Consider the following 25057-nt stretch of genomic DNA (forward strand, 5'->3'; position numbering starts at 1 on the left):
GTTTCAGTATTGTATTATACTAAAGATTTTCTAAGCTCACTCAAGTGCCTTAGAATTACCAACTTTAATATTTTTTCCAAAAATACCATTTTTAAAAAACTATCAAAAAGCTTCTTTTGTATTTTTTTCCTGTCAAGGAAAATGATAGTATTTTACAAGTATAGTCCTATTTTATATAAAAATTTCTGCATAAAGTCGCACCCTATTTCTTAATTTTAGAAGGTGTTGGTGAAACTGCAAATTGATGCTAGGATACTGCAATATGGCACAGATGAGGCAGATATTTGAACTCAGTTTTCATTTGAATTTCTACATCAATATTCTCTCTATATATGTATACACATACATATATGTATATAAAATTTCATGATCATATTTGTATACTATTTTTTAAAAGAGTTTTTGCCATAGGGCACATGCTGTTGCTGGAGAAAGAAAAAGTGAGAAATCAACCCCCCAGGGGGATGACTCTGCTGCAATCCCTTCTCCACCATTCTCCTCTCAGGATTTTGGGCATGTACGTACACACGCCCAGGGTGATTTTCAAGCCGTAGATACAGTCAGTCATGTGAGAGTCCAGCACCTTAACCAGTATGCCACCTGCTGGTCCCTTATGTGTATATTTCTTTAATCACATAAAAATGCATCCATTTACAGTTTTTTAGTGATATACATATGTATATATTAAACATAGCATTACATCTTGTCACTGCTTCTGTCTGTATAGATTTATTTTACAGGACTAAAGAAATATGTTAAAATAGTTATATATCAGTTATTACTGCATTAATATGTTTGATTATCCCTAATTTCTCCTAAAATTTAAATTGGCTTATGAGAATATTTAAATTTAACTAGGTAACTTAGTAGGTTTGCAAAAGGACAAAGAAAAGGGTAGAGATCAATTGAAATCAGGAAGAAAATGAGAAATGAAAAGCACCGTTATATTTTTTTTCAGTTCTGAAGGCTCTCTATTAAGTCTGTGTATGACACATTTCCCCTTCCCTCCGGACTGTGTAGACTTCATATTCTTCTAGTATCTTTGCCAAAAAAAAAAAAGAAAGAAAAATTAGCAGTCCTGTCACCCCATCATCCCAGGAATTTGCAGTGACAAATGCAAGTTGTATGAGAACTGATGCTAAATACGTTGAAGAAGGCCTTGCAGCTGTTGCAGTAATGGCCTTCCATCCTGCCATGAACATGCCATAAATTTAGCTGTGAGTTTTCCAGTTCACACAATTCCTAAAGTCCATGAGGTAAAAACACACTAGTTGTTCAGGTGAAATGTAACTATGCTTAAAAGAGGAGGACAAGAAACTTCTCCTATGAGTCTTCCTAAAAGAGAATACCATCTAATGAACAGTGTCTTCAGCAATATCCTTAAGATACTCAGTAGATAATTTGACCTATTTTATATAGAGATAGCACTGTAACCAAATGCAGCTCAGAGCTTTCTCTTGCTATGGCCTGTTTGAAGTGTGTTCAGTATTTCTGTAATAGTTGATGAACTGTCTATGCTTCACGCTTCAAGCTGTTCTCTAGTGTTTTTGTTTTTCTGACATAAGATTTCTTAATTATTGACCATCAGTATATTCTACATTACTCTTTCTGGGTAATGGCATGAAGTGTATGAGTAGTTTCTTGGAAATTGTGTACAAATTTATTACCTTCAAGAGATGGTAGAGGTAGAATTAGCATCTTCCTGTTAATGTTGCATGAGAAAAAAAGTACATTTTACTTCCATTGTTAGGCCGTCAGTATAATACCTACTAGTAGACTCAGGATTGTGCTAAGAAGGTTATCTTGAATGTACATCAAGACAGAAAAACTAGAGGATGGGGATTATGATTCATACAACCTCACAGAATTAGCAGTAGTCTGGGGAAAGAAACCTAAAGCAACGTTAAGCAGATGTATTCTTAAGCTGTAGTAATATCATGCAGAGCATGCATAAAAGGGCCAGTTTTGATTAATGCTACAAGTATGACAGTAATTTGTAAAATTTTCACAGAGATAATGAATGGAATGAAGCCAGATGGTGGCACAGCCCCAACAAAACTTGACTCACGTAGGAAAATCCTCAGTTCACATCCGGAGACCTCCCTGTGCACACTGGCTACAGCACAGATGCCGTGATCTGGACTGGCAGAGGCTAGGGGTGGATAGTGGTGTGGAAACCATATTGGGAATGTCTGTCTGTCTGTCTTTCTCCTTTCTTCTCTCTCATGGAAGAAGTAAATAGATGGACTTAAAAAAAAGATAACTACAGGAAGCAAAAGAGTTACTTTAATATTAGAATATCTCATTTGTATCTCATTTCTAGTAACACTTATCTGGCAAGGTCTGTTGTCTGCTCTGTCATCCTTTCTTCAACATAATTAAATTACATCAACTGCATATAAAATCAAACATCTTTCATTTCTCTGTTCAGATGACCCATAGATGAAGTGAAAGTTTATATTAGTTTTTATTTCATTACTGAGCAATTAATTCTCTTACTTCAAAAAAAGTAGAAAAGAAAAAAAAGCCTTCCTGTACCAAAGAAGACTAAATATTTCTGTAATTTTGTATGTGTAAAACAAATTTTGTACTTGAAAAATTATTTCCTATATTATTATAGTGTTCAATTAGAACATTGTAGTGTTCATACTAATTCAATTGAACTATACTTTCAAAAATATGCTATTGAATTTTAATTATATTAAATGTAAAATTTAATATAACTTTATATATTTCAATAATAAAGTATGATAACTTTAGATTTTTTATTTCTGAACCTTCCCATTATTATGTTAGTTTAAAAAAAATACTAAATTTAATAAAAGTACTAAATAGTTCATTTTTAAAAACATTTTAAAGTTTGTTTATTTCTTCCATGATATGTAGTCATCTTACAGTCCTTTCTCTCCAATTTTTCCATCTCGTCAGGAATTTGAATACACATCCACATACACTTGGTGTATTTTTTAAACCACCAGAGCAAGGGTTTGAACCATGCAGTCACCCATATGGGATCCAGTTCCCTTAATCACCAGGCCATGAAGCCAGCTCCTAAACGGTTAATTTTATCATTCTCAAATATGAAGAAATATAATCAACAAACATAAATCATCTTCATTTTATTTTTTGCAATGTTTGATCCATGAGAATTATGAGGACTTAAAATTATTCCTTTTACTATAAAAGTATCATTCTTGGGAGTTTTCCTTTTTTTAGTCAGTATTAAGATCTTATTTTTATTTTTCTTCACTTCTGTCCAGCTTTGTAATTTGTTGAACGCAGCATTAGACTTTAAATTTGCTTTTTATGGTGTGAATTAACCAGTATATTTTTAATCTGGTAAGAAAAAACTATTTCTGAGAGTATATAAAGCTAATATGATCAACTAGGCAATTATATAAACCTAACACCTGGTCTTCCACCTTACTTTCTATTTCATAGCATTATAAAGATAAATCCTCTAGAGAATGGTACGTTCTTTGATGTCATTGCTATTGTCGATCCATTGACAAGAGGAGCACAGAAGATGGCCCAGTTATTGGTGGTAAGAAAATATAAACTAGACTACATAATCTTTTCAAGTGTGTTTTCAAGTATAATTAAATATTTATGCTCTTGAGCCTTTAACATCTTAAATCAATTTTCATATTTCTGTGTGGAAAATAAAATAACAGAACTGTGCACAGGGCGTGACTGCAGTTCCAAGATGAGGTGTTACTGTGGGCTGAGTTGTGTCCCCCCCAAAATTTGTGTTTCAACATATGAAATACATTTCAGTGAGTTTCATGCACTAACCTCCAATGGGACTTAGCTGAGATAGGCCCTTGGAGGTAATTAAGTTTAAGGATGAGTCCCTGATCTAGTAAGACTAGTGACTTTATAAGAAGAGGACAGAAAAGAGAGAATTTTTTCCTCGAGCCTATGAAAAGGAGGTCAGATGAGCACACTGTGATGTGGCAGCCACCAGAAAAACTTAGAGACCTCTCAACAGAATCTCAACTGGCCAGCACCTTAATCTTATAATTCCCAGCCTCCGAGACCAAGGGAAAATGAATTTCTCTGTTTAAGTCAGTCAGTCTATGATACTTTGTTATGGCAGCCCAAGCAGACAAACACAGGTGTCTCCTTGTGCCGTGCAGAAGGGAAGCTGATGCTTAGGCTCAATTAAGTAAAAAGCTTAAACTACAATAAATAACATTAGGTGAATGAACACGTCAAGTGGAAGAAAAGGGGCACATAGTGACTCTGGTAGGTTTGCCCACTTTAGCGAACGATCCGTAATAGTACCTTCAGCAAGGGTCTTCCACCCAGCCAGTGCCCCAAGTGTCAGCCACCCAGGGTTGCCCTGCCTGAGGGCCTCAGGCACCATCTGTTTCATCACTCAGCCGTCCCTATGAAGTACTTTCTGTCTACTAGTTTAAGATGATCAGTAGGGGGACCAGCAGATAGTGTAATGGCTATGTCACTGGACTCCCACGTAGTCGACCGTGGTTCGCGTCCCGGACCCAGTGGCTTAAAACTCACACTGGGCGCGTGTGCGTGCGTGCCCAAGCTCCCAAGAGGAGAATGGAGGAGAAGGGATTGTGGCGTGGCCATCCCCCCTTGGGGTGTGGTGTGTGATATCTCGCTTTCTGTCTGTCTGTCTCTCTCTGTCTTTCTGGCAAGTGCACGCGCCCTATAGCAAAAAACTCTCCAAAAAAAAAAAAAAAAGATCATCAGTCAGACTCCTAAATTTGCCTCTGGCTCTCTCCCAGCAGGAAAGGGAGAACAAGGGCACCACTCAAAGTCACATGTAGCTCATTGTATCACTTTTAGGGGAAGAGGAACCGGGAAATTTAGCCACAAGCCCTTCATAGGCCTGGACATTCTTTCTCTATGAAAGTAGAAGAAAATGAATGTTCGGTAGTAGCTGTCAGTCCCCAATTTATGTGGCTCACTGGTTTACCAAGAATTTCAAACATTAAAATTTTAACACGGCTTTCAGTACTTAAATCTGAACAACCTATCGATAGTTACATTAGATTGTGATATGTTTTCTTGTGTTGTTTGAAATTTCAGAATACCTCTATTTAAAATTATTCAATGCTTTTTTTCTTAGGCACATTTAAAAATATATATTCTCAGAAGTGGGAACTATTTGTTCTTTGGCTGTCAACCTTATTTTTGGAAACAGGCAAACATGGGTAGGCTTAGCCTTGGAGGTGCAGGCAGTGTTATACCGATCTGCAGTGCTAGAAGCCACATGGGTGGCGTCGGTGTAAATACCAAGTTGACCTACAGCATGCCTAGCATGTGCATACCCAATATACCAACTACCTGGAGACTGGAGAAAGGGAATTGAGGCACAGCGAGACTGTTGAGGATTCTGTCTCTGTCTCGTGTGTGCATGCACACTCTCTCACACGCTCTCTTTCATGAAAAAAATAATAATTAGATATTAAGTGTGATGAATAATGTTAATAATAATTTAATATAATCAAACTGGGTGATACTGGTGTTATAGTCTATCAAAATTTCAAAATATGACTTTTGTCAGAAATTAGCTTGCACTGCCAATCATGTTTGGAAATGGAATTATAAAGATCTGTTACATGGGCAGCAGGTGGCGTGGTGGTTAAGGCGCTGTACTCCCACCTGACTGACCATGATTCAAGTCCCGAACCTGGCAGCTTGCTTTCTGACTTTCCCTCTCTGTCTTACTCTGGCCAAATTAAAAGATAATAATGATTATGATGAATAAAATTAAATAATTACTTTTTTAAAAAGATCTGTTATAAATGTTTATTAATACAGAAGAATAGTTTTCGGGAAGATTTTGCTATTCTAGCTCTTAAACATGCTAAGAACTTTTTTAAAAGTTCATGGAAAATGCGCATTATTTAAAAGTATATAGATTTAAAAAGATTTTCTGCACAAAAATTAACTAGTACTTTCTTTTAATTACCAGAAGGTGCATGCCCTCGCCAGAGAGAGAAAGCATCCCCAACAGAGCATGGTCAGGCTACAATTGTTTTATCTCCATTTATCCTTCCCATCAGGATTTTGGACATGCATGCATATGTGCCCAGCATGTTTTGCAAGCCAACGATGCCAGGATTTGAACCTCAGCTTGCTATGTGGTATCTGGTCCCAATGCACAGGACTAAACCACTGAGCTACAGGCTTGCCATAAACTCATTCTTTAATAATATTTTTCCACAAACTTTTTAGTTTTTTCTCCTACTACTAATATTCCAGGAAGATAAAAAGAAAAAGTATTTCTGGGGGCAGAAATAGTGGTTACATCACTGAACTCCCACATGGCTAACCATAGTTTGAGTCTCACACCTGGTCGCTTGAAAATCATGCCAGGCACATGTGTGTGCATGCCCAAGATCCTAGGAGGAGAATGGAGAAGGGATTGTGGTGTGGCCGTCCCCTCTGGGGAGTGAGTCACTTTCCCTCTCACTGTCTGTTTCTCTGGCAAGTACATGTGCCCTAAGGCAGACACCTCTATAACAAAAGGAAAAGAGCTCACCTATATGTAGCCAAAGACTTCCTGTATCTTCTTAAAATCAGGGGTAAAATTTCAAAAAGGAACAATGTAGCCAGTGTGGCTGTGAAGTCATTTTGTATTTGCTGATCAGGGTTCTGGGAATTACGTATTTTGCTTGTGTTTCAGTACTGAGGAGGTTTAGAATCCATGAAAGAAAGTCTCTTCAGGCAAAAGCTAGGCAGCACAACCCTGGGTCATTGAAATCATCTGTTTGGGTTCAAATCTTCTGCTATGATTTATTCTGTGATCTTGGGAAAATTACTTAAAGTCTCTGTGCCTTAACTGCGAAAGTACTCCCTCAGGGGGACATTGTGAAGATCAACTGAGATAGTGGATATAAAGCGTTAACCCAGTGCCTGGTCCATAGTTAATGCTCAGTAAGTGTTAGCTGTCTATGTTATTCAACATCAAATATGGAAATTTCTTATAGGTACTTGGCAAGGTTATCAACATGAAGATAAGGTTGTTCATGAACTCTAGGGGTAAGCTTTCAGAAGCCCCTTTACAGAGGTAAGTCTGAATGAACATAATTTTGTTTTGAGAGATTTGCAAATGCTCAGAAAAGGAAAAAAAAAAGGGGGTTATTGTTACTAGATCTTATTTTTTATTTCTGGCACAAGAAACCTCACTGAAATAGACTGGGCCAGTTTATTAGCCTTCATTGATATAAAACTGATGTAATATTAAAATAATGTGGGGCCATCCAGTGGCATGATGATTAAGGTAACTGGATTCCACAGGGCTGACTGTGATTCAAGCCCCAGATCTGGCGGCTTGAAAATCATCCCAGGCGCATGTTCATGTGTATGCATGCTCAAAATCCCAAGAGAAGAATGGAGGAGAAGGGATTGTGGCGTGACCATCCTTCTCTAGGGGGTGATTTCTCACTTTCCCTCTCTCTGTCTCTTTCTGTCTCTCTCCATCGAGTGCCCATACCGTAGGACAAAAAAATTTAAAAATGAATAAATCTAATTCAGTACCTTCATCCAATTTAACTGCATGATTTATAGAATTATACTTATTTTGGAAACATGCTCTAAAAATATCTACTTAAAAAATCATTGGGGGTTGGCAGGTGGTGTGGTGGTTAAGGTACTGGATTCCCACATGCTGACCATAGTTCAAGTTCTGGACCTGGCAGTCCCAAATCCCTCTTGCTTTATCACTTTCTCTCTCTCTCTCTCTCTCTCTCTCTGGTCAAGTTAAAAAAAAATAAGAAGAACAAATAAGGTTAAATAAATCTTTTTAAAAAAATAATTGAAAAAAGAAATTTATCAATGAGATAGAAGGTTAAATTAAATCATTTTTGGTTCAGCTATCCTTTCAGTACCTATTCAGAGCTGAATTGTCAAAATGATCTTTCTTATATTATCACATTTACCATTTTATGACATTCGGATATAGTTACTATAGAATAATCGATCAATGATCTAGGAAATGTTGCTTGTCATTATAAATGAATATTCCTTTTAATACTGCTTTGTTGAAATAATACTGCTTCATTTCTCAAGTGAAGGTAGAAATATACTCTTTCTCTTATTTTGGATCAGTGTCACTTTCACTGTAAGCTACTCCCACTGGAAGGAATATTTAATATCCTTTAGGTGTCATTGGGTAGAAAAAAGGGCATGAGCCTTTGGACTAGTATGGCTTTCTAAGGTTTGTTAACGTGCTTATTCTTATAATTTAACTGTGTAACTAATCAAAAAAGTAAACACCATGTATGCACATGTAAGGTAGAAAAGTAGCAATCAGTTCATCCTTGATTTAATTTCAGTGTGTGTTTTTTATCATTAATATGCTATGGATTTTTGCCTTCAGCAGATACTTTAAATAGAGTATTGTTTTTTTAATTTTTGCAAAGCAATAAAATGGAAAATGTAGAAAATTTAAATGAAAGTTTGCGGTTTGTTCCTTGCCCCCCTGGAACTTTTATACTTATCCTATATTCAGTTTTACATTTTTCATTTATCCTTTGTATTTCAAATATTACTACATTTATGCATGGATTTCTAAATCTAAACAAAAGCTTTAAACATTTCAACCACTACTTGGGAAGTCTGTTAGTTTCATGAGTATAGAATATTTTTTCACAGGGGTGGGGGTCCTTCCCATAGTATTTTTTTAAATCTTTGTAAATATATATGAAAGAGTAGGGGCATTGAATATATAGACAAGTAATCTATACAACTTGACTTCTCTAACTGAATACCTAATATTCTAGAGTATATGGTAAAGATATGCTAGTTCAGCAGTATCTTACTGAGAAGCTTCTATCAAGCAAACTAACTTTCATCATTACTCTTAGTTCTTTTCTTTTTTATAAATATTGTCTCTTCTCAGAGATGAGAAAGGTTATGGGCAGGAATTCTTTCAACCTCCTACTCCCTCCCTTACCCCAGCTTTCAGAAGAACAAGGTTTCTCTCCCTTTTTTCAGTTTGTTGTTTGTTTTTTGGCCAGAGAGTGCATGTACTCCCCAGAGAGAGAAAGAGGGGGAAAAGCACCCTGCAGTTGGGCACGGTCAAGCAGCAATCCATTCTCCTCCATTTCTCCATCCTGTTGGGACTCTGGGCTTGCATACAAATGCATTGACGTGCCTCCCAAGCCAGGTAGAGATTAGAACCACGTGGTCAGCCACATGGGACCGGGTACCCTTAACCACCAAGCCTAGGGCCAGGCCTCTCCTCTTTAGAAAGGTAAATATTTTCTCCCTATTTTGATACCATGCTTTCTCATTTGTTCTAGATCCTTCCTTTATTGTGCGTTCCCTCTTTTCCATATCTGTAGCTTCTCCACTCCTTTTCCTTTCAGTCTTTAAAGGTATTTATTTAAAAACAAATTGCTCCCCAAGGCAGCCCTGTTACCTACTGGTTAAAGGTGACAGTTCCTACATAGCCAGCCATGGTTTGAGCCTCTGCCCTGGCAGCTTGGAAAACACCAGGCCTATGTGTGCTTGCCCTGAAATCCTGACAGGATGGAGAAATGGAGATGAGATTGAAGCGTAACCACACCCCATGCGGGGGAGGTACTTTCTCTCTCTCATTGTCTCTCTAAGAAAGGTAAGTACACTTGAAAAAAATTTTTTTTTTTTTTTTTTTTTGTGGAGAGATTTTCGCTATAGGGCGCATGCGCTCGCCAGACAGACAGAGAGAGACATAGAGACAGAAAGCGAGAAATCACCTCCCAGGGGGGATGGCCATGCCGCAATCCCTTCTCCTCCAGTCTCCTCTCGGGATCTTGGGCATACATGCACATGTGCCCAGGGTGAGTTTAAGCCACTGGGTCTGGGACTCAAATCACAGTCGACTACGGGGGAGTCCAGCGACATAGCCATTGTACCAACTGCTGGTCCCAACCATTGGAAATTTTTTTTTTTTTTTTTTTTTTTTTTGTGGAGAGATTTTCGCTATAGGGCGCATGCGCTCGCCAGACAGACAGAGAGAGACATAGAGACAGAAAGCGAGAAATCACCCCCCAGAGGGGATGGTCATGCTGCAATCCCTTCTCCTCCATTTTCCTCTCGGGATCTTGGGCACGCACGCACACGCACCCGGCATGAGTTTTAAGCCACTGGGTCCAGAACGCGAACCGTGGTCGACTACATGGGAGTCCAGCGACATAGCCATTACGCTAACTGCTGGTTCCCCCAACCATTGGAAATTTTTAAAACTTACTTAATTTCCTCTCCTCTAGAGTACTGATTTTTTTTCCTCTTCTTTATTCCTCCTATCTAAGCTTCTTCAAAGAACGATCATACTCTTTTTTTGTCTCTCATTCACCGTACTTCCCACTACAACTTGACTTTAACAACTTCTTTGACATTAAAATTATTTTCACTAAATCACAAGAAATTGCTATTTGCAATGTGAGATACCTCATTCTTGACATTTCTGCTGCATTTGACAGTACCACACACTGATTTTGCACTGTGATTCTTAACTTTTTCTCTGTCAGACTGTATGATATGGCTTCTAAGTAGACACTGCTGCCTGGAATTCACACTGAGTGCCAGCTCTGTCGAGAGAGGGCTGGACTTCGTAACTTGCTTCTCATAAACAAATTCAGCCAAATGCTAGCGAGGAACTGCAGCTCTTATTCCAAAAACCTTGAGGAGCTGGATGAGCCAGGAAGTAGATGTCTGCCCCATTCGAGTTTGAGAGAACTACCCCACAGTTGTCACCTTAATTGCAGTCTCCAAATAGTAAAAGTCAGTATTCTTTTTTGCTTATTTGTTTTAGAGAAAGTTTTGCTATAGGGTGTAAGCACTCACCAGACAGAGAGAGACAGAGAGAGTGTCAGTTTTAAGTCACCAGGTTTGGTACTTGAACCGCGGTCAACTACGTGGGAGTCCAGCAATGTAATCATTATGCTGTGTGCTGGTCCTAAAAGTCACTATCCTTAGTAATATAACTAACTTATGCTTGCTGTTGAGAGAGAAGGCTGAACTATAGTAAAACTACAGGTAAGTCTACAAGCTCTCCTGTAATTACAGCTAGAATTTCATTTGTTTTATGGCATTTCTCTTCATATCATTAATAATGGTTAGAATAATAAAATACATGAAAACTAGGTCACGTTCAAATTTAAAAAGGATCGAACTACTAGAACCTGTAAAAGTTAGGTATATTTTAAAAGGGATTCTAATCATGTTAAGAAATAATCAACAAGGGATACCTAATGTGTATAGTCTTATAATAGATAATAATGTTTACCAAATAATTTGTAAGCATTACTCTTCTACAGTATTTTCAGTCTTTTTCCATTTAAAACTTTTTGGCCATGTCATTAAACTATTTTCAATCTTCAAATATTAGAAAAAAATTATCTCAGTTTTTGTCACAGTGTGTATTTTTTTGTTTTATCAACAGCTTTTACCGTTTTGTTCTGGAACCAGAACTGATGTCAGGGGTCAATAATGTTCCGTCTCTTGGACCAATGGCAAAGTTCCTGGATATCCCTGAATCACCTCTTCTGACCCTCAACATGATTACTCCAGAAGGCTGGTTGGTTGAAATCGTACACAGCAACTGTGACCTTGATAATATTCATCTAAAGGATGTAAGTGATTGTATAAAGTCATATAAAGAGAAAGCATAAGAAAATATTTTTTGACTCTTCTTCTTTATGGTTCTAGGTCCTGAACCAGTTTTGCTTTTTAAGTTTCCCTAGCTTCCAAATTCACCATCTCTAGTGTTCCAGGTTCCTCAGTACCTTTGTCTCTTTTTTTTTTTTTTTCTTCAGACCACTAGCTCACAAAGACTACTTTAAGATGACCAGTGTAGGAAATACGGAGTTGGATGCATGGCAACTTAGAACAGCATCATTAAGTACCTACTTTGTCCTTCAGGTTTAGTTTTTAACTCATAGAAGTTTTGTCTGAAAAACATTTTTTTTTCTCCTAATCAGAGAAATCAGTCCTAACTAGATCACAGTAGAAAACTGGTAACAAAATTTCAGTCTCCAGATAGTCAATAGTCACTCTTTTCACTGTTGACTACTGTCACTATTAGCTGGCATACTGGAGCTAGGTACAGCGGCTTTCTCTCACCTCCAGGTGACCTTGTCTAGTGAAGAGTCACACTTCATGTCCCCCCCCCTGTTTTCATTCAGTCCACGCAAAAAAAAAAAAAAAAAAAAAAAAAGAGAGGAAGGCGAATATTTTAAAATAGACTGAATCTTTAAAAGTATTAAATTCCAAATGAGAAAAGGGATTCAGAAATCACTAAATGACTAAGTAAATAGAATAATTTTAGGAGAGTTTACATAAGATCGATATCCAAAAACTGAGAAGAAGATACTTCCTTCTTTTCATTGTCTTCTTTTCTGACTTATTTCTAACTCTCAGTGTTTAACATCTCCTTTAGGATGTAGCCAAGTCATTGCCTTGACTGAAGCATAAAGCTGTAATAATTTGGTTAAGATTATTCATAATAATTGTTTTCTATAGTGATCATATGTTATATTTTGTCTAAGGATTTTCCTTCTAGGCAAATGTCTTTTGATCTACTCATAAGTAAATTCTGTAGGATCACTAACCTGTCACATGTTCACCAGTACCCCCAACTTGCCCACCTAGAAAAGAATTCCCCCAAAAAACCCCAAGACTCAGTCATAGTTATCATCCAAAAATCTGTCTTTCAAATTAAAGAAAATAATAGGAAGACAGGAAAGTAATAAATTGAGGATAGATGTAGATATGGCCTTGGAAGAAGTAAAACAGCAGTAACAGAACTTTTTGTTTTCTCCACGATCAGTCAGATCTCTTACGGTGTCTATTGAATTCTTCATGAAGATAGTGTAGTAAAATATATCTGTAAAGGAGAATGAGAACAGCTTAGAAATCATTTCAGATCTAATCTGCTGGTGAAAATTTTAGCAGCCATTAATCAATTAAAGATTAAAAGCATTTTCTTGTAGTGAGTAGCAAATCTAGTACAGATTGAGAATCCCTAATCCAAAAATCTGAAATAACTCCACAATCAGAAACTTTCTGGGCACTAACATGGTTCCATAAGCGTAAAATCTACACCTGACCTCATGTAATAGGTCACAGTCAAAATAATGTATAGAATTACTTTCAGAATATTTATGTAAGGTGTATATGAAATACAAATGAATTTCAAGTTTAGACTTAGATCGCATCCCCAGAAATGTCATTATATATATGCATATATTCCAAATTCTGAAAAAAAAATGAATTTTGGAATTCTTCTAGTTCCAAGCAGTTAGGATAATGAATATTCAGCCTTGTAGTTTCTTAAGAAGGTGTTCAAATGAACAGAAATTCTGGCTCTAAAGTTAGAATACCAAAAGGAAATAATTTTTTATGTCTTCATAGATTTTTTGAATAAACAGAAGGAAATTGTAAATCTGGAAAAGTTAACCACCTCTCAGCTTAAGCTCTTCTTTTCAATTGTGTATTTTATATATTTAGAATATTACCTGCAACTACTCTAGACAAATATGACAAACAAAATAATTTGCTAGAATAGAAAAAAAAAGGACTTTTAGGTGATAGGATAAAGTACACCCAAGGCAAAGATGAGATTAGCAAGGAAGGATTTGTCACTGTACACGACTTTGCACACATGCTCATTGCTACATCTAATTCTTGTAGTGAGTAGCAAATCTAGTACAGATTGAGAATCCCTAATCCATAGACACCTGGAAAGAAAAAAAAAAAAAACTTAATGTAGAAAAATTCTTCTTAGTAGGATTTTATGCACATAATTATAACTACAGAACTTCATAATACAACCAGTATTTATGCCATTATTAAAGGTGATAAAAATGGTTACAAGAAAGCCAAAAAATTAAAGGGTCAGTTGCTTTTACCCAGAGTTTAGTGTTGCTGTTCTTCGAACTCATTATGAGAACTGGATCCAAAGGTAATCCAGTTATATTTTATCACAGGATGTATCAAAAAGATACCAAAATACCTAAAACAACAGTGGCTGTTTACCCAGTAAAGAGAAAGTGGAGTAAATAAAAGATCACTACAGTCTTTTGAAATAATCTAGATGATCTCTATGATCTTCTAATTTTTTTTTTTTTTTTTTTTTTTGGAGAGGTTTTTGCTATAGGGCACATGTACTCACCAGAAAGACAGAGAGACACAGCGAGAAATCACCCCCAAGGGGGATGGCCATGCTGCAATCCCTTCTGCTCCATTCTCTCGGGATCTTGGGCATGCATGCACATGTACCCGGCATGAGTTTAAGCAACCGGGTCCAGGACTCGAACCACAGTCAACTACGTGGGAGTCCAGCGACATGGCCATTATGCCAACTGCTGGTTCCATGATCTCCTTCTAATTTTAAACATTCACATCTTTCAAGACTGTCCCTTGAAAATAGTTCTTTTTGCAAAATTGCTAAAAGTACTCTGGGCTGCAGACTAAATATGTATGAAGTTCATTAATAGAATGGTAATAATTCAACAACTAATTCAACTTAATTATAGTTGAAAACCTCATTAGGCAAAATAAAATTAGATATACATAGCATCACTGCCTTTGCTGTGTGTGGAGATAACTTATTAGATTTTTTGGGTTGTAGGAAAAGTCATATGCATTTTTGCATAGAAAAACATATCAATAGAAAAATCTGTCATGACTTTTCCAATGACCCAATATTTTCATGTTTGGTTATGTTCATATAAAGTAGAGAAGCTGTGTCCCTAAAATAAGTATTTGCAATAAGGAAAATCTGAGAGCAACTGGAAATGTCACCCATTCTAAAAGGTATTTGTGGAGATAGGGGCATGTTTTTTAGGAGGTGGTGTTTAATGTAAAGCACAGATTATACTTTCTTAGAAAAAGAATTGTGAGAAGAAGAAATAGAAAGTGATGTGTTGATGTTTATATAAACATCTAGTCTCCAGGTACTTTCTGTTTTTCCCTCTTTCCACTTTGTTTTTGTCTTTATAGCTTTAAATTTAAAAATTAAGCCTTTGAATTAAGCATTTCTAATGAATCATATTGATTAATTTGTAAGTAAGTATAAACATTACAAGAAAGGCAGTAGATGATAACTGCTTTCTTGCCAAGACTGAAGTGAAAGCTCCAGGGCAGCAGCAAACTGAAGCAGATTCTTTGGGGATTTTCCATCTCAATTTGTCTTGAAGAGGTCTTCCAACTATTTAATGTCACAGAGCACCCATTTATGCTCACATCTCTCCTGTCTGCTGATATTGGTACATACATCACAAGGTTGGGGTACAGCTGATGTCACACACACACACACACACACACACACAAATCATTATGTGCTTTGGTCTTGAAGAAACTCGTTTAACTAATCAGTTCACTCAGGTTAAAGAAAAGCTCGAAATTACCTACCAAAATATGTTGGCTAATATTAAAACTATAACATTTATTTAGTGCTAAATTAGTATGAGGATTCATAATACCAAAAACAATGACCTGTTCCCCTCACAGATGGAGAGGACAGTTACCACAGAATACGAACTAGAATATCTACTACTCAAAGGACATTGCTTCGATACGCTGACAGAACAGCCTCCTCGGGGTCTGCAGTTTACACTGGGAACAAAAATAAACCTGTCATGGTTGATACAATAGTGATGGCTAATCTCGTAAGTACTATAAATATATAACTGATGATATTTAGTTTGACATTTTGGTGACGTTCTCCAAGTTCTCCTAATGACATGAACTAATGTTAGTATGGGTGCCACCAAGGCGAGCATCAGATGTAATCATCCTTATCCTATTACATTGTTGCTGAATAGCTTACAGTAAACAAAACTGAGTTGGAATGTCAAGGTAATTAAATAAAAATGGGGAGAATTATACTTTCAGAATATGCTTTTTTCATGTTATTATAAAATCTTCCTTGGAATCAAGTTGTAGAATGTATTCATTCCACAGTTAGTAAACCCCTTCTTGGTTGATCATTGTATAGTCTTTGGTGAACAGTTGAATATGTGTTTAGTCATATAATTCAGTGATCACTTTTTTCTAATCTTAAAAGGGATATTTTCAATTAAAAGCCAACCCAGGTGCTTGGATTCTGAAATTACGCCAAGGAAAATCTGAGGATATTTATCAAATAGTTGGGTGAGTTATATGAACCTCTTGTAAATTTCTGTGTTTTTTTTATGTGAATAAGCAAGATAATCAGAGAAACAGTCAAATTGTTAGCAAGACTGGGTTACATCCAGATGTCTGCAAGATGGTAGTACAGGACTTTCCAGTGCTCATCTTGCTGCACAAGCATCGATTTGAACAGCTGTCTGTACATGAAAATACCTTAATAAGAGCTTAGCAAACTAGGCACAGTATTACAACACCTGGGCGAAGCACAAGAATAAAAACAGATGCATTGAAATGTGTAGGAAAGAGTTTTATACCCCCTGCGCCACATCTCCCTTAACCCCAAGCAGCACAGTCTAGACAGAAATACTCTCCTCTTGGGAGAAAGAGGAAAATAAGTACTTGTCCTTGTCTTGAACCTCAATACCAAATTCATCTCAATAAAACCCAGTACCAGGTAGGCTTCCACAGTTCTAGACTACAGGCTGGTACCTGAGTCCTGAGCCACCAGGATTCAGACCTGAATCCTCCAGATTCAGGTACAAGGCCTGCTTGGAAGACTTTTTTCTTTCTTTTTTTTTTTTTTCCTGATGCTGTAATAGAATGCCACAGATTGGATAATCTTTTAAAAACAGAATTATTGACTCATAGTCTAAAGGCTAGAATGTCTAAGAGCACAGTGCTGGCACCTGGTGAGGGTCCTTTCATGGCAGAAAAGCAGAGAGCAGCAGTGAGCACACAAGACAGAATGAAGGCCCAACTTATCCTTTTGTCAGGAACCCACTCCCTCAATAATTAACCTAATCCTGGAAAAACATCATTAATTCATTCATGACAGCCTCTGCCATGACCTAATCCACCTCCTAACAGCCCTACCTCATAACACTGTTAACAATGGCAATTAAATTTCAACATGCGTTTTGGTAGGGGAGCATTCAAACCATAGCAGTCTTCAAGCCCACTTCACCTCCCAGTAGCCCCAAGGTCCCGACTCCTTCCAGTGCCAGACCAGGCTCTTCAGGCCTATCCACCCAGTCCTACAGCCCACAGCTTTAGGTTCACCCCAGAGCCAAGTCACTCCAAATGACCCGAGGCTTTAGACTCATAGACCTGTTGGGTCAAGGCTTTACATTTACCCTAGGCAGGACCAGTCACTATGGCCTCAGCTCCAGCAGACCCAGGGTGCAGTCCCACCCAGTAGACCTTAAGGAATTAGACAAAGAAGAATAGGGCATCAATGGTGGTGTTGCAGTAAAACACAAAGCTTTGAGAGGCAATTTCATATGAGCATGTTCCTAATTCAATTCTGGAGATCTCCGTAAGTATGCCAAGCATGTGACTGCTCATGATTTGAGGCTGGCTAAAGGCTGGAAGTGGATAACAGTCTGAAGGCCCTACTTGGGTTCTGTCTCTGTTCCTCTTGCTCATGAAAGAAAGAAAGAAGAAGAAACTAAGCCCAAAGTGTGTAGAAGGGAAGAAATAATAAATATTAGAACAGAAATGAGTGAACTAGAGGCAAGAAAAGCAACAGAAGAGTTCAGTAAAACTGTTGTTTTTTCAGGAACAGTAAACAAAATTGATATATCTTTAACTAGACTAAGAAAAAAAGACTCAAATAAATGATAAAGGAAACATTACAAGTGATACCACAGAAATACACGTGATCATAAAAGATGATGAACAATTATATGCCAACAAATTGGATAACCTAGAAGAAATGGGAAAATTCCTAGATGCACCCTTTTAATACTGGATTATTAAGAAGTAGAAAATCTGAACAGGCCAATAAAGAGTCAGGAAACTGAATTACAAATAAAAAACCTCCCATCATAGAAAAGCCCAAAAACTGACAGTTTCATTGCTGATTTCTATTTACCAAACTTTTAAAGAATCAATACCAACCTTTCTCAATCCCCTCCCAAAAAATAGAAGTGGAGGGACTACTTCCAAACTAGTTTTAGAAGGTCAGCATTACTCTGATACCAAAGCCAAGCAAGAACAGTACAAAAAAAATCATAGGCCAATATCCTTGATGAACATGGACACAAAAGTCTTCAACAAAATGCTACCAAAACAAATTCAATAGCACATTAAAAGAATCATTCAATATGATCAAATGGGATTTATTCCAGGGATGCAGGGATGGTTCAACATTGGCAGATCTACATCATGACATACCACATTATCAGAATGAAGGATAAAAACTATGTGATTTTCTCAGATGCTGAAAAAACATTTAACAAATTCAACATGTTTAATGATAAAAATCCAGAACAAATTTGATTAAAAAAAAAGCAGGAATGGCCCTTAAAACACTAAAAGTCATGGGGGCCAGCAGGTGGCATGGTGATTAAGGCTCTGGACTTCCACATGGCCAACCACATTTGAGTCCCAGACCTGGTGGTTTGCTTCCTCGTATTTCCTCTCTCTGTCTCTTATCTAGTAAGCACATGTGGCTTATAGCAAATTTTAACATAATAATAAATAAAATAAAATCTTAAAATGACTAAAGGTCATCTGTGACAAGCCAAAGCTATCATATTCAGTGGTGAAATTTGAAAGCTTTTCCTCTAAACTGGGCAGGATGTCCATTCTCACCACTTCTATCCAACATAGTACTATAAGTCCTAACTAGAGCTATTAAGCAAGCGAAAGAAATAGAAGACATCCAAATTAGAACTAATCGAATTATCCATGTCTGCAGACGTGTATGTATGATCTTATACACTGAAAATTCTAAGGATCCCACAAAAATGTTACAGAACTAATAAATGAATTTCAGGTCCATATATATTCACATTACATGTAATGGCCTTCTTTATCTCTTTTTACAGTTTTTGAATTAAGGTCTAGGGACCAGCAGTTGGCATAATGGCTATGTCGCTGGACAAAACCCTTGGGGTTTTGGACATACATGCACATTCACTCAGCGTGTTTTTCAAGCCACTGTGTCTGGGACTCAAATCTTGGCCATGCGGGCTCCAGCCACCTTCACCACCATGCCACTAGCTGGTCACATAATGTTTTTTAAAGCAATTTTTGCTATAGAGCATGTTCACACACCAGAGAGACAGAGACCGAAAGTGAGAAATCACTCCCCAGGGAGGATGGCCACACACAATCCAGTCTCCTCCATTCTCCTCTTGGGATTTGGGCATGTACGCACACACACGGTATGACTTTCAAGCCACCGGGTCCAGTACTTGAACCATGGTCGACCATGTGGGAGTCTCGTGATGTAACCATTATGCCATATGTTGGTCCCCCCGTAAATATTTTTAACAATAGAATTTTTAGTGCATGGGGACCAGCAGTTAGCATAATGGCTATGTCACTGGACTCCCATGTAGTCGACCACGGTTCATGTCCCAGACTCGGTGGCTTAAAACTCATGCCGGGCACGTGTGCGTGCGTGCCCAAGATCCCAAGAGGAGAATGGAGGAGAAGGGATTGCAGCGTGGCCATCCCCCCTGGGGGGTGATTTCTCACTTTCTACCTCTCTATCTCTCTCTGGCGAGCACATGCGCCCTATAGCAAAAACTTCTCCAAAAAAAAAAAATTTAAAAAAAAGAATTTTTAGTGCATAGTGAGAATAGTTTAAGAGTTACTGAACACAGCTGTCATATTTGATTTTTGAAGTAATTTTGAAAATTAGAGAATGAGCTGTGTTATGTACAATATAAAATAGAAATCTTAAAGTGATGCAAATAGACATCATAAACACATTTTCAGTCTCATGAGCTTAACAATGTGTGTCAAACATTGGCATCTGAAAATGGCTGGAAGAGGGCCTCCTGGAGCTTAGTGGTTAAGAGAGCCAAATCCCACATGGCTGACAGCATTGGAAATCCCAACTTTTGTTGACTTGAAAAACACGTTGGGTGCATGTGCATCTTTGTCCAAAATTCTCATAGCATGGGGAAATGGAGAAAAGGGATTGTCACATGACCATGTCCCACTAAGAGGTGCTTTCTCTGCTTTCTCTGGCAAGTTCATGTGCCCATTACAATTAAAAAAAAAGAAAGAAAGAAAAATGGCTAGTGGATATTTATAGATGTTGAGTGTAGGATTCCTTTGATATATAAACACCTTCTAAGTCTAGAAAATTTTTCACGTTTTAATTATCATTGCACTATATTAGAGATATGATAAATTGAAATTTAAAGAGTTACTTTTTTGTAACTTTAATTTGTATTAATTTAAAAATTATTGGCTCATTTTGAAAATACAATGTATTATATCTAAATTGACTAATGAAAGGCAAACATATATACACATGCAATATTGTACTTAGGTTTATTACAAAATGAATTTATTCTATCTATACCATTAAAATTATATGTTTATTCTTTAATTAATTACAGATATTTATGTTTTTCTACTTTCAGGCATAAAGGAACTGACTCTGAACCAGAATTAGAAGATGTCATTGTTGTATTAAACAGCTTCAAAAGCAAGATCCTTGAAGTGCAAGTGCGTGAAGCAGAATTATTTTAGAGCCTTTGTTTCTAATATTAAGAATTATTCTTTCTGTCCTTAAGTAGTTGATTTACATTTATTTCACAACTAATTTTACAGTTTTACCACCTAAAATTTTGTATTAAAATTCTAGTAGTAAAGGGAAATAAAAAGATTAAGTTCATGAAGGGAGAGCAGAACTTGAAGATAGGAGAGAAAGAATGATTGTTGTTAAGTTATGATATAGCTACTAGATCTACCAATCTAAGATAACGGGAGTGGGCTTAAAACTGACTCTGCTATCCACTAGTTGTGTGAACTTAGAGAAATGACTTAACCTCTGTCTCATCTTCCTTACTTGTAAAATGAGGATAACAATTGAATCTACCTTATAGGACTGTTATGAGGATAAGCTAGTTTGGCTTTGAAAAGTACTTCATAAGAGTGTGTTGAATGGTGAATTTGTTTCGTGAGGCAGTGAGAGAGGCATGTCCCCTAACAGGTTCTCATGCCATGATCCTTCCTCAGCCCTCCAGTCGTCAGGCATGTTCAGGTAGATCCAGGATCCAAACCCTAGACTTTCCCATGTGGCTCTTTCTTTGAACGATGGCACTCTACTACCTGTGCCACCTCGGCTGGCTGAAGGCCACACATTCTTAAGACTTGATAAAAGATAGCAATTACAACCATTCTATGACCTAGCCAAACCTAGGTCATATCTTAGATTTTCCTACTCCATTCTCCATGTCTTTTTTTTTTTTTTAAATACTGACTTTTTTAGGGACCAGCAGTTGGCATAATGGCTATGTCGCTTGTTTTCTAATACAATTTTTTTTCTAATACAATTTTATCTGCTAACCATTCATATCTCAGAATTACAACAAAAAGGCAGAAAAAAGTTAGAAGAAAGGTAAGCAGCATAGAGGATGATTCCATGAAGTTCAGTATCCCGTTAAGGAATTCCAGAAAGAAAGAACAGAGAAAATGGAGACAGGACGGTATCCTATACCTAAAGTCAGAGAAAAATGTTAATGTCAAAATAGTCCACAGTCAAATAAGATGAGTTAAAACGTCCCACCTAAGACTCCAATAGCTACTGAAGAGAAAAGGCAATTCACTATAATAGAACAGCACTAACACCAGCATCAGACTTTTCATTTTCAAAATAGATGTTAAAAGGCAGCCAGATCCTGCAGTGTTCTGGAGGGAGGGGAGGGATTATTTGGAACCTAGGGTATGTAGCCAATTTCTTAATCAAATGTGAAGTCAAAATAAAGTTATTTTCTGAAGTGTGAAGATTTAGAAAAATTTTTTCACACCACTTCTTGAGGTGGTTTGCTCTCATAATGATGATGAAGACCAAAAAAAAGATAGTTTAAGATATGGTGAAACTAATCTGTAAACCAGTGAAAAGAAAGTTCAGAAATAAACAGGTAATTAATCGTTGAGCTCTAAAAAAATGTCTCCAGGAAGGTAGGTATTCCAGACCACTATTTAACATGAGTAATAAACTGTAAAATATTAAAATATTATGGGTAATGAAGACACATACAGATATGTGAATCTCCGATATGTGAATCTCCCTGCAAAAAAAAAAAAAAAAGACATTAAAATTCCAAGAAAAATATTTCTCTTTTGGTGAAATTTAGGGAAGAATGCATTTGAATTAGCAAGTGTCTCCTCTGATACTCTCGTCATTGAAACTACACAGAGGAAGTACAGCTTTGGTAGCCTTTCAGACACATTAAAGGATACTATTTGTGTTGCCATAGTAAGTACCAGTCGCTAATTTTCAAGTTTTAGAATGACCATAGCAAAATGCAAAGGACACAGTTATGCTTACCAAACTAAACATTAAGTGTTACCTGTATTTACAAGTGCTAAAGTAAAGGTTTAACCAATGCAAGTTGGGAGGCAGAGGGAAAGGGTAGAGGTATTAGTATCCTTGCCGTATGAACAGTGCACAGGAGCAATTGTTGAAAGAGTTAAAATAGAAAATGGGAAATGGAAATATTATTTCAAGTCATAAAAGATATTCGGTGGAAAAGCTGAAAATGTTACTTCCAGAACTTCCAGACCAAGAGAGAAAAGGAGGGGTGATAAAAGTGAGCTACTTCTCTGTCATCACAAAGTGAATAACCTCTAAACTCTGCGAATACAGACTAATCTCATTATATCTGGAGTTAGTTCATCAATAAATATAGATATCAACACATTTTTTAGCAGTAGAGAAGGAACCACCAAAAAAACTAAAAACAGGAATCTAAATTGGTAGTTGAAGGTTAGATTGTGTCTGTAATTTTGTGCTAAGATATTACCTGGCTTACTGCACCTGGCTGATTGAAGAGTAATCTTGCCCAGCGTGTTTCACTCTCTGACCATAAAGCTGCTAATTCTAAAATTTTTCTCTATGATGTTATCTAGGTACAAAAGAAACCAGATAGAATTAAGGAAGATATCCTTACTGAAAAAGATGAAAAAAGAAAAGGAATGTGGGATTCCATTAGGAGGTAATTGCTAATGATATTTTACCACAAAACTTCAGAGTCATCAGAAAAGTCATGATGCATTTTTGCATAGAAAAATATGTCATGATTTTTCCAATGACCCAATACAATGATGAAGGGTATAGTATGTGGAAAACCTGAGGATGGTAAAAATTAAAACACAGATCCTCTTCTTTAGGAGGGATAAGATAGATACGTAAATCTTAACAGCATAGGAGCAAGAGTCGTAAGGCAACTGTAAGTGTTACATAGAAACCAAAGGAGAAAAAAGATATATCTAGTTAGAAGGAAAGTTAGAAAAGACTTCATGGAGAAGCATGTGGCTAAAATGTGTTTTAAAGGACAGGCAGATTTTGAAAAGCTGGAGGTCGAGTGTAGGTACCAAGTTGCAGAGAGATGGAAAGATTGGGTATTCTCCTCAAAGAACTCAAAGTAGCCAGCTAAGCTGCAGTATCCAATATAATAGGAAATCTGTAAATTAGGTTGGGCCTATACTAGTTATATCATCAATCAAAAAAAAGAAAATACTGGCTCACATATCTAAAGAATCCAGGAGTAGATCTGACTTTGGACATTCCAGTAGTAATGTCTGGAAACTTTCTCCATTTCTTAGTATTAATAGTTCTGTGTCTCCTTCATTTTCATACTTTTACAGGTAACTGTTTCCCATCTCCAGTGGAAATGTTTCCTCTTTCCAAATGCCCACCAGGATATTCAATAGCTGACTCATTGGTTCAGCTCTAGCCATGGGTCCCAAACTAAACTGATCACTGTGATTCCGGCTGACCAGATTTGGGATATAGGCCTACCTCTAATGCCAGGGGGAAGGCTTGTCCCACTTAAACCTCATAAAATGAAACTACAGGAGGAATGACTCCCCCAGAATACCAGATTGTGGTTACTAGAAGGGCAAAGGATATAGGGCAGATAAAATCAAGATCAGCCTGCTGTAGATTCACAATGTAGAGACTTTGAAAGTCCATTTGAGAGAGCTTAACTTAATTTGAATTATAGTAAATAATGGATCATTTCATCAAAGATGAGAAATAGAAATGTTAGACCACATAAGGCAACAGCCTTAGCAGATTTTTCTCCCATCATTTTGGATTTTGCCCCATCTAGGCTTCTTTTTCTATAGTTGACCCCTTATTTGGTAAAAAGAGAGAATATTTATGTACTCAGTATGTGCATTGAATTGGATATTGACAAAGAATCAAAATAATTCATTTTGAGATGATTTGAAGGAAAGGAAACTAATCAGGGCATTTTTGAGAGTGTCTGTCCAGGACCTTCATAATGGGGAGCCTATATCTGGTCAGAGGGCTTATAAACTGTAGACGTTTCCTACAGCACTGTAGCTTGAAGGAGCCCCTGAAGAACCTTCTTTGTCAACCACATAAATTCTTGTGCCACAGTTACACACTTCCGTGCTCTGTTTCTTCCTCCACTATTGGCCATTGAAAGTTGTAACACACTAGATATGGCCATGGCAGGCTGTAATGCATTCTTCGTTGTCAGAACAACTTTGAGCCACTCACAAAAAGATAAAAACTAACCTTGAAACAATATAATTATATTTCACATTAATAGATTTTAAAAAAAAGCTCACAAAAACAAGTGATATTAGTTGTCATGTGTTATAATATCAATAACTCATAACTGTTAGGATAAGAATTTGTTCACAGTTTAGTAACTATTCCTTTTGAAAGATGTGCCTGTTTTTATTGCTAATCAAACAGTGTTTTATTTAAGCATATAAAGTTTATTTGAAACTATTACTATTTTTTTATTCCAAGTTTCACAATAAGGTTGCATAAAGAAAACAAAGACGAAAAAGACGTCCTGAACATTTTTTCAGTTGCTTCTGGCCATCTGTATGAACGCTTTTTAAGGTAGATATTTTTTGTATCATTTTGAAAAGTAGTACATTTGCACAGTCCAAAGTTCAGAGAAAAATAAAAGAATATATATAATGAAGAAGAAAATCTCCCAGCTCTCTT

The 25057-nt window shown here is 36.9% G+C and overlaps 1 protein-coding gene across 1 annotated transcript in view; it reads left to right on the plus strand.

Annotated features, from left to right (window-relative positions):
- UGGT2 (UDP-glucose glycoprotein glucosyltransferase 2) overlaps positions 1–25057 on the plus strand; it is a 139497-nt gene that overhangs the window by 87055 nt on the left and 27385 nt on the right. The window contains 9 exon segments of the mRNA XM_014590932.1: positions 3442–3544; positions 6966–7045; positions 11405–11594; positions 15475–15583; positions 15586–15632; positions 16031–16116; positions 20481–20565; positions 22975–23060; positions 24854–24949. Coding sequence (XP_014446418.1) covers positions 3442–3544; positions 6966–7045; positions 11405–11594; positions 15475–15583; positions 15586–15632; positions 16031–16116; positions 20481–20565; positions 22975–23060; positions 24854–24949 — 882 coding nt within the window.

Source organism: Tupaia chinensis, unplaced genomic scaffold (genome assembly GCF_000334495.1).
Source record: "Tupaia chinensis unplaced genomic scaffold, TupChi_1.0 Scaffold000503_1, whole genome shotgun sequence".
Lineage (NCBI taxonomy): Eukaryota > Metazoa > Chordata > Mammalia > Scandentia > Tupaiidae > Tupaia > Tupaia belangeri.